Raw genomic sequence first — 13398 nt, 5'->3', positions numbered from 1 at the left:
GCATATCTTGAATTTCTTCCGACTGCACAAGCCCCAACAAGCCAGGGGTAGAGCGTGGGTTTGTGTGATCCCAAAGAGCAACTAATTCCATCTTTTCTTCAGATGCCTTATAAACCACAGCGACTAGGGCACAGACCTTGGACGCAATTAACAACTGAGCACATCAACGATTTTTTTCTCTCACATTTAGGTAGAGTGACTTTTCACCTTAAGCAGATCCTGTAGGGAGTAAGTCTCAAAATTAACTCAGTGGTTTTTTTAAATGTAAAATATTTTCTTTTCATAAAGATTAACTATGGCTTTATGATTTCCTGGCTATGAAAATATTGCTGCTATTTAATGCAGTGGGACTTTTGTCAATCAAGAGTTTCCCAGAGGAGCGCTTCATAAGCCAGCAGTGTTCCACTCTTGTTGATACATGGCTCCTTTAAAGAGGTTATATCTTTACCGCATGATGGATGGCTCGCTTGAGGGGCTTTGGGTGCCTCCATTTCTGCAAACTCAGCTGAACTCAGAACCTGCTGTGGGTGTTTTCTGGAGAAACGCACCACTCCTGTACCCCATCTTTAATCCTTGCTTCAGTGGCCTTTAAACCATCATTCTATTTGACCTGTTAACCAATGTGTAAATGTAAATCAAGGGTTTGTTATCATTGTATTTCAACAGAGCTTTTCAGTTTTATTTTTGTTACACATGGGGCTGTTGTTTCTACGCAGAGCCAGACACTCAGATTAACGGGCCACTTCAGTTTATTTTACCAGGGTTTGAATTTAACAGGGCACGTGGCCAGCGGCCCCCCATCTTCATGCTCCACTAAAGGGCCTGGGGTGGGGCGGGGGCAGGGAGGGAGCAGAAGGGTTGAGGGGGAGTGGGGCCAGAGGCAGTGAGCAGAGAAGGGGAGGAAGCTGTGAAAACAGTAGAATCAGTAGGGAGTCCCCCTCCCCTGCTTCAGAGTCTGTGCCCCCACCCCCACTCCCCACCCAGTTCAGAAACTAAATGCCAGCACCAACCAGAAAACTGCACTGTTGCCCACACCTGCGTGGCTGTCACCTTATGAGCAACAAGGGTCAGTGCTCGCCCCCCATCTCACAGCTGTCCCTGTCTCTGTGCTTCGGGTGACAGAGTGTGCAACCTCCAGAAAGCTACCCACGGGATGTCCGCTGTAATACATCCACAGACAGAGATGGGCAAAAGTAGGTGGATTGCCAGCCCTCATTACCTACGAGATAAATCATAAGTAAGGATATGAAATAATAACAAGAACGTTAAGACAAGCAATACAAATAAATAATATAATCACAGGTAGATAAATAATAATATGAGAATAAACTGTATTTCATCTACTCACAACTGTAAGTCCACTTTTGCCCACCCCTGGATACATGACATCGTGATGACGATTGTCAGAGTGGTCACCAAACAGAGGGTGAGTATCAGACGTCACTCATGGAAGAAAGAGTGTGGGATGGAAAAGAGCGTGGTGATGATCTGGGAGTCAGATTGCAGGATTCCTCCCCTCACTTCAACAGACATCATTTCGTTATTTAGTTCACCCCACCCACGGTTTGTAGGTGGTTTAGTATTGGGAAATCTCTCAATGTAACACATAACCACACTAGGCCCACGAAGAAGAAGCCTTTCAATTATTCTGAGTTTGCTAAAAACACATTTAGTAGCATCAACTATTCATTCCCAATAAAAAGGCCCATAGAATTAGGAAAACAAAGATGCTTTTTTAACATCATGTCTGTCTTAAGCGGTCAGCTAATAGCAGAAGCATTTCCATTAAAATTTAGAATATGACAAGAATACATAATTATCCTTATTATTTAACACTGCTAAATAAAATTGCAGCCAAGGCAATAAGACTAAAACACAGAAATAAAAGCTACAATTCCTATAAAGGAGGTGATAAAATTATGTCGTGTGTATGATTAAGTGTAAATTCTATTTCATAGGTGAGATACTTTTACTAAATTTAAATACTTTCAAGTTGAAGTGTATTCTTTATTTTAATGGTTATTTCCTTCAAAACTAAAAAAGATAGGAAGAAAATAATTACTATGAATTATTCCTTAACTATTACCTAAAATAATTTTGTCAAGTAGAGGTGGGGTGTTAAATAATGAGACACTCTGGGTGTCAGATACAGTAGATACACTTCTGCTCTTATTATAAAACTATGAAATGTTCTAGGGAAAATACCTTATAATTTGGAAAACCTGTTCATTATGATTTTGGTAAAAAAAAAAAGAATATATATTACTTATTTCCCTTCTCCTTCTGACATAGTCCAAATGCAATAGGCCCTATTTTTTATATTTATAACTTTATGGAAACATAACAGTAAGGTTTTTTGAGCTCATTAGACCATTTACTTCCATTAGAAGCAGTAATGAAAACTTCTTCAACTATCAGATGTCATGTAGTCTCGGTGTAAGAGAGACTTAATGCCTTTTGGCATGGTCTAGTCATTTGCCCTTAATCCATTTTGTATCGACTAAAAACAAGGATTCCCTTCCTGTTCCCCCCAGGCCTCTCCAGGTCCACATCAGTGCTTGATCTGGAGTAGCATTTTTTTCCCATAAAACTTAGAAAGTAGCCATTGAAAGCCTTTCAACTCAAGTGCTAGTAGTAGTAGCAGTAAGCCTTAGCTAGAGCCAAGGACTCGATGCTGTTTCCAGTTCTACACAGGCCATGACCTTAAGAAGCCATGGCCACCATGGTTCTGGGTGAACTCTCCCTCTTCCCCACAGGCCAGGTCCTCCCAAATACCTTAGAGACCCCTTATTATACATAGTTCAAGGGCCAGCCCTGGCCAAGTTCACGCCACCTGACTCACCTTACTTCAAGACAATTCACTTCAGAACGTACTTCTGGTCAACCAGAATCTGGAAACTGACATCATCTTTCAAAAATTGTATTTTGATCAAGTTCTTTCTTTCTTTCTTATTTTTCATGGCGTACCTTAGACAACGACCTAAGAGCTGATGAGGTTGGAGAGGGCATCCTTCCTACAGCTACCTTTAGCTTCTTTTCCACTCACAAGTGAGGCAGGAAGAACGGGAATAGCTATGGCTTGGGTAAGACCTGCGATGACACTGCAGGGAAGAGAGCCTTCTAAGACCAGGACAAGCCAGTGACATGTCAGAAGGACACCACGAGACTCCCCAGATCCAGGTCACCCCATCGAGTGCCGCCATTTACTATCGTCTGTGTGCAGCTGAGCTAATTCCTCTCCTTCAGGGCCACGGGGCCTTCCCATTCATGCTCTATTTGGAGAGCCCACCATTAGTGCCTTGCTCTTTGCAAATCCACATGGAATTCATTGCCTTTTGTGTTTTGAAAAGCCTTGTCGAAAAATGCCCGTATTGGCAACACGGATACACCCCAAGGGCATATTTTTAAGGGTCTGAAAATACGAAAGGGATTACAAATGTAAATTCTGAAGCCAGACTCATGTTGTTAGTTTCTGGTTGCCATCACACACTTTATTGAATGCCATGACTCTTAATGGTCTGGTTTGCTTCCAAATTACTGTAGCTCTTTACCCCAAGCCAGGGCCACCTCCGAAGAAGGCAGGCAGCCACCCCGGCGATGCTCCGAGGAGGGTTCTGTCGACGCCAGAGTCTCCAAAACATTTGGAGCAGCTGCAACACTGTCCTCGACCCAGTGCCTGTTTTGAAGAACTCAACTTAATGTTGAATATCTAAATTCTGAAATGTTTGCATAGTTTTAAAAATCATTTTTGTTCATTGTATCCTCAGGAACATAGGAAATCATTTGCACCAAAAACATACCACTGAGTAATTGCCACACACCTCTGTTATCAGGAACGAGACCCGACACAACCCGCTCTTCTGTGCACAGGACACAGAACCAGAGGCCGGAGTGTCCGAGCAAAGCTGGGTGCTGGGTAACAGGTGCCGACACAAGGGAGCACCCTCCAGGAGCCAGGCGATTCACCTGGCAGGTGTTTTTTTCTCGATGCCTGTTAATATCCACAGGCTGCAATTTATTGGTAAGATATCTCCATGTAGGGAGCTGGGAAATCCATGAAAATTTCAGGGCCTTCTGCCTGAGTAAAATGCTCAGGGGTCCTGGGGTGCACACTGAGATATCCTTCCTGACGTCAGGATAGGATGTTGCATCAGTCCCTTCCTACAACTAAAAAAGGGGCACAAGGCCTAATGGGCTTCTTCACATTTTGGAAGCAGCACATTCCTCGTTTGGTTGTGCTGCGCTGCTGCATGTACTGAGAGGCTGGGAGAACTGCTAGTTTTGAGCTGGGCCCAGAACCAGGAGCACTGGGAGCTCTTCAGTGTCACCCCCACAAAGGTCCCTGTCTCCTCGGCCATCCTTCCTCTCCCACTGTCCACCACAGCGAAGGTTCCCCCCCCCCCCACCCCGCCCCGATGGAAGGGAATGCACCTCCTGATCAGTGCTCTGGGCACAATTCCCTCCCACCCTCTCCGGGACCTTGACCTTCAGGTTGTGTCCTTTTTCCCATCTCCTCACTGCTCCCCTTCTCTGGATCCCGCCACCAACACTTGGACATGCTTCCGTTTCTCTCATCCTTAAAGAATATCCACAAAACTCTTCCATCGACCCAAAGCCTCTCTTCTTCCTCTAGCTGACGCCTCACATCTATCTTCTCATCCGATTTTGTCCAAAAGTTCTCTGGTGCATACAGGAAGTGGAATATTATTCAGTGCTAAAGAGAAAGGGGCTATGCAACTGTAATTGAATAAATTAAAATTTAAAAAAAAAAGAGCTATCAAGCCATGGAAAGACATGGAGGAAACTTAAATGTGTATTGCTGTATTAAAAATGCCACTCTAGCCCTGGCTGGCATAGCTCAGTGGATTGAGCTCGGGCTGCGAACCAAAGTGTCGCAGGTTCGATTCCCAGCCAGGGTACATGCCTGGGTTGCAGGCCATGACCCCCAGCAACCCCACACTGATGTTTCTCTATCTCCCTCCCTTCCCTCTCTAAAAATAAATAAAATCTTTAAAAAAAAAAAGCCAGTCTGGAAAGGCTACACACTGTGTGATCCCAACTATATGACATTGTGGAAAAGATAAATACACGAAGAGGGTGAAAAACTCACGGTGGGTGAGAGGGAGGGATGAATGGGCAGAGCAAAGGGGATTTTCGGGGCAGTGAACATACTCTGTGTGGTACCAGAATGGGAGCTAGGTGTCATTACACATTTTCCCAAATCCACAGAATCCATAGCTCCAGGAGAGGCCCCCAGTGTAGGCTACGGACTTTACAGGTGACTCTGACCCAGCCACGCAGGCTGGTCCACGATCCTCAGTGCACCACTGATGGCAGACGCTGACAATGGGGTGACCGCGCATGTGTGGAGACAGCAGGTATGCAGGAAATCTCTGCACCTTCCTCTCAATGTGCTGTGAACCTAAAACTGCTCTTAAAAAAAAGAAAAGTCTTGCACACACCAAAAAAAGGCTGTCCGTGTTCCCTGTTCCTACCTCCTCTCACCGGTCCCACCACCTAAACCTGCTACTTCAGAGACACCACAGCACAGGTCTGCTTCCTACTTGGCCAGAGTGTGTCCTCCTGAGCAGTCCCTCCTCCCGGAAGCCTCGCTGTTTCCACCGGCTTGCGGAGGTCACTGCCACCCACCTCTGCCTCACCTCTCCACTCACCCCTTTCGCCTCCCTCAGTTTTTCTTCCTCTGCTCATCTCCCTAATCCTGGTGTTCCCCAGCATCCTGTCCTGTCCGGATCCCTCCGCTCTTCTCCCTCAGCAGCTCATTCCTGTCCATGGCCTCTATGTGCTGATGACTCCCACATCTAGATCTTTTGCCCCAGAATCCTTCCTCTGTCTACTGCCAAATTTCCAACTGCCAACTAAGTTCATATACTCCCCAGGTGCATAGTGTACGTTTAAACCTGAAAGTAACATCTTTCTCCCCAGACTTGTCTTCTCCTGGGCCCCCTAGCTCCAGGAATGACATTGGAATCTTACATCAGAAATCTGCGTGTCATCCCCACCCCCGCCCCTCTTGGCCTGACATTTGAACAGTCATCAACTTCTGTCAATTCTGCCACTCAACTGCCTCTCCTGTTCCCCTCCCACCGTCACTAGCAGTCCAGGCCAGCAGCAGATCTCTCCTGACACTGCGGCCACCCCCTGACTGTCACCCTGCCCCTGGCCAGGACCCATCAGTAGCTCCCCTCTGGAGATACACTCCAAACTCCTCAGTACGGCTGGCTTCAAGGCCACCCAGGACCGGCCACTGTCTGTCTCTCCGTCTCTCGCCACTTCCTCCCAGTGTTCTGGGCGCCAGCCAGGCTAAATTCCATCAGATCCCTTTGCATGCAAAACTTCCTCCCCTTCTGGCCTCTGCACACACTGTCCCCTCTGCCTGGAACACCCGTACCCTGGACTCTCCTCTTCCTTGGGCTAAACACCCCAACCTTTGGTTCTCGGATAAAATTCCAGTTCTGGAAAGCCAGCCTTGACCCCACCTCCCTGCGAACTAGATTAGATGCACCTGTCCACAACTGCATGTGCTCCCTATCAAAGCCATCATCACACTCAGCCATTACTGTTCATTCATGTTATGTCTTTCCTGCTAGACCTGAAGCTCCTTGAGGGCAAGGCTTTTGCATGCTGCCAACTGCAATAACCTGGAGCCTAGCAGGAGGCTTTTGCAAGTACCTTGGGCAAGTAGCGCAAGGATGTGTGAAAGCTTTACCCAGTGCCCACCCTGTGAAAACAGTGGCTCCTTGCCTCACTGAGGCAGAAACCGCGGCAGTCAGAGGCGCCTGCTCAATACAAGGAGGAGAGGGCTGGAGTCCAGGTGCTCTTTCCAAAGCTACAGACGTCCTTTGCAAAACAAGAGAAACCTACTTGTTACTTACACTGTAACTCACCTGAGTGGGCAGCGTGACAACTGATAAGATGTAATGCACACACCTGGAGCTCAGCACCCAGGAAGGTTAAATGTCACTGTAGCAAACCTTAAATCTTACAGTCCTCCCAGGTGATTCTTGGGAGAAATCTCTCAACTTTCTTTTCCCTGCCAGCTTCACTATTCCTGCCTTGATCGCCCTCCGCATAATCCACTTTCGATGCCGTCTGATATTCTCATCACAGTACAGAAAATCACAGGGATCAACGATGCAAATGACTACGAAGGAAAGGCGAGGCCGGCTCTCACAAGCAGAATTCGAACTGTGTATGACGAACCCTACACATTCCGATCGCGACAGAGCCGAGGAATCTGGACGAATTATAACACAGATCACATTTAAAAAAAAAATAGTCCTGGCACTGTCTGCAAAGAAAAAAGCTGCATCAGAAAACAAATCCTGAAATAATTAAAAATACCAAACTTAAGCGACAACGCACATATAAGCAAATGCGCAATGACTCCTGTGATCTGGCAGTGCAGACACGCAAGCCCAGTTTGGGTTACATTAATCACATGTTCGTTTCCATCTCTGCGTTTGTTTTTCTTGTAACAACTATGTAAACATGCAGTGACAGAATTATTTTTAAAGTTACATATGTCAACTCCATGTTTTGGTCTCCCTTAAATACGTACAGAAAGTGCAGGAGGATCTATCTTTATTATCCAACATTGCTGTCATGAGATTTATATAGCAGCTGACTGAACAGTTATTTACATGGAAAGTAAATGGCATCACAATGTAAGGTGAAATTTTCTTCTGTAAACTGCACTCGCTGGAATGCATTACCGTCGCATGCACCGCTCTAGGCGGCAGCCCACAGTCCAGAGTCTCGGCCCAGACATTTCAAGTCCTCGGAATCAATTTTCTTGCACTGAGGAATCTTTCTCAGCTTCTAAGGTTGGTATCTAGTCTTGTTTCTTCAAGTCTCAGAACCCAAATGTGTTACTTCTGGTACCCCACTCTCACCTCCAGCCCCCCCTCCCCCCTCAACCCCCCTCCTCTGCCCTCTCAGCCCCATTACTAACCTCTTGTCCTCAAAAATAAGCAAGCCCTAACGACGCCCCTTGTCCTCTGCCTCCCTTTCTGTCCAGGACGTGAACTTACCACGTGCCCAGGTTCTTCCATTCTCTCAACCTCAGCCCGCCTCCCATCCTGGGATATGAGTCACAAAAGTCTGACCTTGAACTCCTTGGACCCCCTGACTCCAGACATGGGCCGTGACACTGCTGGCCCCGCCCCTCTGTCCACACTTGGACAGAACTCTAACTCCCCAGCCCGGGAAAAGCATGCCCTCCTCTCCATCCCCCCCATTTTGGGCGTGCGTCAGCCACACAGTCAGCGTGTGACCGGGACATGGGTGTGATGTGAGGGGGACTGTCCTCCAGACGTGTCCTCTGTATAGTTTTCAGAGCGCAAATGGATGCACTCAAGCAAGTTATCTGAGTTGCCTGTCTTTCAAACTAACATATGGATAATATTAAACCTTTCATTTGAGTCCAACCTAGATACTGTTATCTACTTTTTGCCGTTTTCTCTTGAACTTCCTTCAGTCCAGATATTACGAGCTTTCCTCATAATACCCACATATTATGAGGCATTTCCCTGGTAGGGTGCTGGTTACAATCCCCCTCCAGCTACAGCATCTTTCCCATTTCATCGCCCCCCACCCCCGACCCCCAGCCCCGGGTTTCCCCATGCCCTGATTTTCCGGCTGAGGTGCCCCTTTCCCTGGGTAACTGCCCGGAAGCTGGAGGATCACCTGTGCTGTCTCCCTCCCTCCCCTCCCAGTCAGGACCCCCTCCCCAGAGGGCTGGAGAAACCTACGTGGGACAGGTTCAGGTGGGCGCAGAGCTCGTGTGTGAAATGAGACTGTCTGCCAGGTAGTCATGCCACGCCCAGGCGCCCATGCCACCCTTCCTCACCCAGCAGCTGCTGGGACATCAGGCTCCTTCCCCCAAGCTCCTGCGCTGGGAGCTCCTCGCCGGGTCCTGAACGTCTCACTCCCTCGTGTTGTGTCCCCCTCTTGCAAACGCAAGGCCCCTCAGGCTTTCTGTAAGTCACAGCTGCGCCTACTCCGTCTGTTCAGGACGAATACCAGACCGAACGGGGCACCGGGCACAGACCTGACAGCACACCTCGGCGGCCCCACCGCGTCCAGAGTCCTCAGCACCTACTACCTCTCCATGCCCAAGTCGAAGGAACTTGCCCCAAGTGGGCTGACGTGTGTTTGGTTAACTTTCCCACCAGAATGTCCAGGTCACCGGTCCGCTTTTCAAGCGTGCAGCCGGGATCTGACTTGACGGAACTGAGAGCAACAGCCAGCACGACTTTCCCCTCTTTGCCTTAGTTTCTCAAAAAGATCAGGAAAAGAACTGACGCAGGGAAGGCTGGAGAAAATGTAGATATTAAGCATCCTTCTGGTACCCTTCAGACCCAGACTCGACCACAGAGGTATCGGCAACTGCCCTTTTGCTTCTGGATGGAGTCCAGCTGCTGACAGGTGAGCAGAGGAGACCACACAGAGACTTGGTCCGAGTTTAGAATTAACAGCTGAGTCCAAGATCCTGTTTTACTAACCGCTAGTGACACCAGGCAGAAAGGAACAGCGAGCGAGCACAGAAAGAACACAGAAGAGAATCCCAAACACCCAAAGCGTTCTAGCCTCCCCACAGCCACCCGGAGCCGGGCCGCCGAGCCTGGGCTGTGGCGCCTGGGCGTCCCCTCCGGGGCGGCGCCTCCTTACCTTGCGGGAGTACGGGGGTTTGCTCAGGTGGATGCTGTCGCGGACGAGCTTGTCCCTGATCATGATCTTCAGCTTCAGCTTGGGGTAGCTCACCAGCTCCCTGCTGTGCGGGGAGGTCGTCTGGCTGCAGGGGACCCCGCGGGTGCCCTGGGCCGGGCCGCCGCACGGCTCCCCCCGGCGGCCGGTGGGGCGGGGGACCGCGGGCGGTCCGGGCGGCGCGGGCTGAGGCTGCGGCTCCAGAGTGAAGTAGAGGCCGGCGGCGGCGGCGTCTTGCTCGCGCAGCCGGCGCACGGCTTCCAGGATGCGGCGGCGGTGTGCGGGCGCCAGCACCCCGATGGCGTCCAGGTCAGGGTCCCCGATCTGCTTGCACACCTCCAGGTCATCGTAGCCGTTGTCCACGAAGGACTCCGCGTACTGCGGGAGCTGCAGCGCTCGCAGCCACTCGTAAACTATGTTGGTGCACATGGTGGGACTACAGCCCCGCCGGCGCTCGCCGCCCAGCGCCGGAGCCGGACCCGCGGCTTCGGTTCTCGGAACTTTTAATCCTCTCCCCCAAGGGGAAAAGCGAAATGGCAGTAAAGTTTTCCTTTTAAAAGAAAGGATAGAGCCCAAGACACAGAGCCATCAGAAGAATCCTGAAGACGGAGAAGCGTAAAAGCGGCGGAGTGAATTCCCCAAGCAGCCTGGAGCTCGCAGGCACTGGCGGCTGGGCGAGCCGCTCCGCGCCGCCCCTGGAAGCGCCGCTGCCGCCGCCGCGGGGAGGGGCGCGCGGCGGACGCGAGAGGGGGGCGGAGGCGGGCGGGGCGCGGCACACCCCTCGGACCCGCAATGGGTCAGTGGTGCGCGGTGCCACCCCGGAGTTTCCCCAGCCGGGGCAGTCCCGGGGCTGCACCGCACATCTCGCTTTCTGGTCGCCGCTGTCGGCGTCTGAACGCACGCCCCACACTGGGGAGGAGGCTCCGGCTCAGACCCGCGGCAGCCCTCGAGCGCCTCGTCTTAGCGAGTGCGTGTCACTGTCGTCCTCCTAATGGGGAGGGGGTGTCTTCTAAACTGCCGCGCTCCAGCGGCTGCTTGGATTGCTCTTCACAATTCTCTTTAATCCGGTTTCTCTAGCCCGTGGAAATCTTTGCGCTCAGGTCGTCCCCAGCCTCCCTGACTCCAGGCTGCACGCCCGCGGGCTGCCCAAGGGCAAGTACTGTCCGTCCCACCTGGCTGGGCGAGGCTGTGAGGTCAAGTTCCCTTCTTTTCCAGTCCGCGTAGAATCCCGCTTCCTCCCAGTCCGCGCGCGAGCCAGAGACTTGAGATCTGGCTGCTTCCGTGGGCGGCAGCTCAGTGCCCGGAGCGGCGTCGCTTTGGCCCCGCGGGTGGGCGCGACGTGGGGACCGCCAGCGTCCAGCGCGCGCTGCGCGCGGCCCCTCCTCGCTGCAGCTGGGTAGGCTGGGCAGCAGGAGCGAGTGTTGCTACTGGCTGGCTCTCCCCCTCCTAGACCCTAGGATCTGCGAAAGTTTGGGATGGTTTGTACTCTCCGCACGGTTGGCATTCCGCACGGCCCCCCACCATACATACATTCTACCGGGTCCTCCTGTCTTCGACCCCTCTGTGCTTTCTCTTCGGTTTCCCCACCCTGCATTCTGCTCGAACGCCCCGGGCGTCTCTGCCCCCGGGGACACGTCGAGGCATTCAGTCCTGGAGCCCGGGAAGCAGATTTCTCCGGTCTCTGGGGCGCGTTGACGTGGGTACCCCAACCCCCAGCTCGAATCACAGGAGATGCTCAGACAGCTCCGCCCGCGGCACTCTCTCTACAGGGAATAACAAAATCCGCCGAGTTTTCCCATCATGCCCAAAGCCTGAGCAAGCGCCTGGGAGCGTGCGGACTGGAGCGGCAGGTGGAACAGACCCAGTACCTCTTCTAAATTTCCGAGTATCTCTTCCTGGAGCTAAGGGATTTTTGGTCGAGGTACTCTGTTGGGCGGATTCACGGTCTCCGGGTCTCTTTTCGCAGAAAGGCCGTCCGAGTTCGCACCTGAGCTATGTCAGGACCTGAACTGGACTTCTCCTGAAGGAGTCCGCGTGGGGCGTGCCAGACGGCGCCCAGCGCCGACCTTGGAGGGTGACAAATGGTTTTCCAGTGTTTTCCAGACCCGCGCATTTGGCCTTTGGTGGGAGGTCCCTCTTTCCCGAATTCAGAAAGGCCAAGCTTAAACCCTTTTGGGACGCAGACCACTTAAAATCAGACGACAGCTTTGGTCCTTTTGCCCTGGACAACACCAGACATAGGCACACCAAAAATATTCCCTACGGCTGCGACAGCAGGGAGTGGGGCTGGCGGGGCGGCCGGGCGGCGGGGCGGCGGGGCGGCGGGGCGGGGCTGCCTGGGTTCCCAAGCCCCGGACTCGTGGATCCCAAATTCAGAAAAGCTGGCAAAAGGAGCCTGATTGGGAGGGGGAAAGTGGGCAAAGAGCTGTGAGGCTAGGAGGGGGCTTCCCTCTCCTCCCTCCTCCTGTCACCCAGGCCACCCCTTGGGGAACCCGAGCTAGGGTCGTGGGCTCTGGTAGGTTTTTTTTTCCCCGGTGCTTGGAAGCTGCAAGCTCCTAGCTTTCCCTGCGGCGCGCAGCTCGCGGCCTCTTCCCGGCCAAAGTGGGCTCACAGCGCCCCCTCGCGATCTTGTGGGAGAGCTTTGAAAGGCGTTGTCTGAATACCCCCAAACTCTTAATTCAGCCCAAGAAAGTGAGCTTCAAGGCATTACATCACTTCCGCTCCACCCCTCCCCCCACACACACCTTTTTAAACACCTGTGAATGTTTACACCACGTTTACCTTTACACCCCACGCTCTTCGCTAAGGACCTTTCCCTTTGGGGAGGAACGTATTCCAGCAGCTAGAATTACGCTGCTGAAAGTAGAAATTGTAGCAGATGTCTATCTGGAACTTACTATGTGTTAGGTGTCTATACATTACCTACCTGTCTGGTATGTAGTATGATTATCCAGTGTCGTACAGAATAAGAAATTGCCCCGAGATGTCACCGTTCGCAGAGGAACAAAGGTTAGAACTCTGGATGGGTAAACGCAGTCAGTGCCAGTCTTGCGGTTACTAACCTCCGCTGTCTGCAGCCGGTTCCGTGGCGCATGCCAGAGAAATCGGGCTGCTCAAAAGAAGGGACTCCCCCCCCCTTTTTTTACACTAGGAAACTTTCAGCTTCAGGTCTTATTATTGTGTGGTTTTCCTCCCCACGTTGTGCAAACAGCCTAACGGTGCTGCTTCCCAGTTCTTCGTTTGCTCGCGTGCAGGCTTCTCCCCTGTGGGAGCTCACAGACATTCACCTTGTCTCATTAATCCTCCGTGACGGCGGCAAGTATTTTTATTTCCATTTTATAATTAGGGGAACTGGTTTGGGGGAAGATGAATGACTTGCCCAAGGTCACCCAGTAAATCAAGGGAGAGAGGAGCACCAACCTGCCATGTCCAAGAGTCTCCCAGCAGGCGGCACTGATTCTCCTTTATTTATGTGCGGTGTCACCATCCAATTAGGAAATAAAGCACCCTAGTCCCCTCTTTAGAAGGCTTTTATAAATTCATCAGCTGTTAATCAGCCATAAATAAAACTTAGATGCTGCAACATCCCGAGAACACTCCCGGGAGACTTCACTGCTGTGAACTATGGAGACACTTTTTTCTGGATACCCCTCTCCCTCCCTGTCTCCTGCA

At 51.4% G+C, this 13398-nt stretch overlaps 1 protein-coding gene across 2 annotated transcripts in view; it reads right to left on the bottom strand.

Annotated features, from left to right (window-relative positions):
* The window catches only part of SAMD5 (sterile alpha motif domain containing 5), a 48314-nt gene extending 36614 nt beyond the window's left edge, over positions 1-11700 (bottom strand). For both annotated transcript variants that reach the window (XM_045844039.1, XM_045844040.1), the window contains exon 1: positions 9691-11700. In XM_045844039.1, the coding sequence (XP_045699995.1) occupies positions 9691-10155 (465 nt within the window). In that variant the 5' untranslated portion in view covers positions 10156-11700. The remainder of the gene's footprint in view (positions 1-9690) is intronic.
* Positions 11701-13398: the final 1698 nt, after the last annotated feature.

The sequence above is a fragment of the Phyllostomus hastatus genome, unplaced genomic scaffold, assembly GCF_019186645.2.
Source record: "Phyllostomus hastatus isolate PE091 unplaced genomic scaffold, TTU_PhHast_1.1 phas_contig_40, whole genome shotgun sequence".
Classification (NCBI taxonomy): Eukaryota; Metazoa; Chordata; class Mammalia; order Chiroptera; family Phyllostomidae; genus Phyllostomus; species Phyllostomus hastatus.
This window is presented reverse-complemented; position numbering and strand designations above follow the sequence as displayed.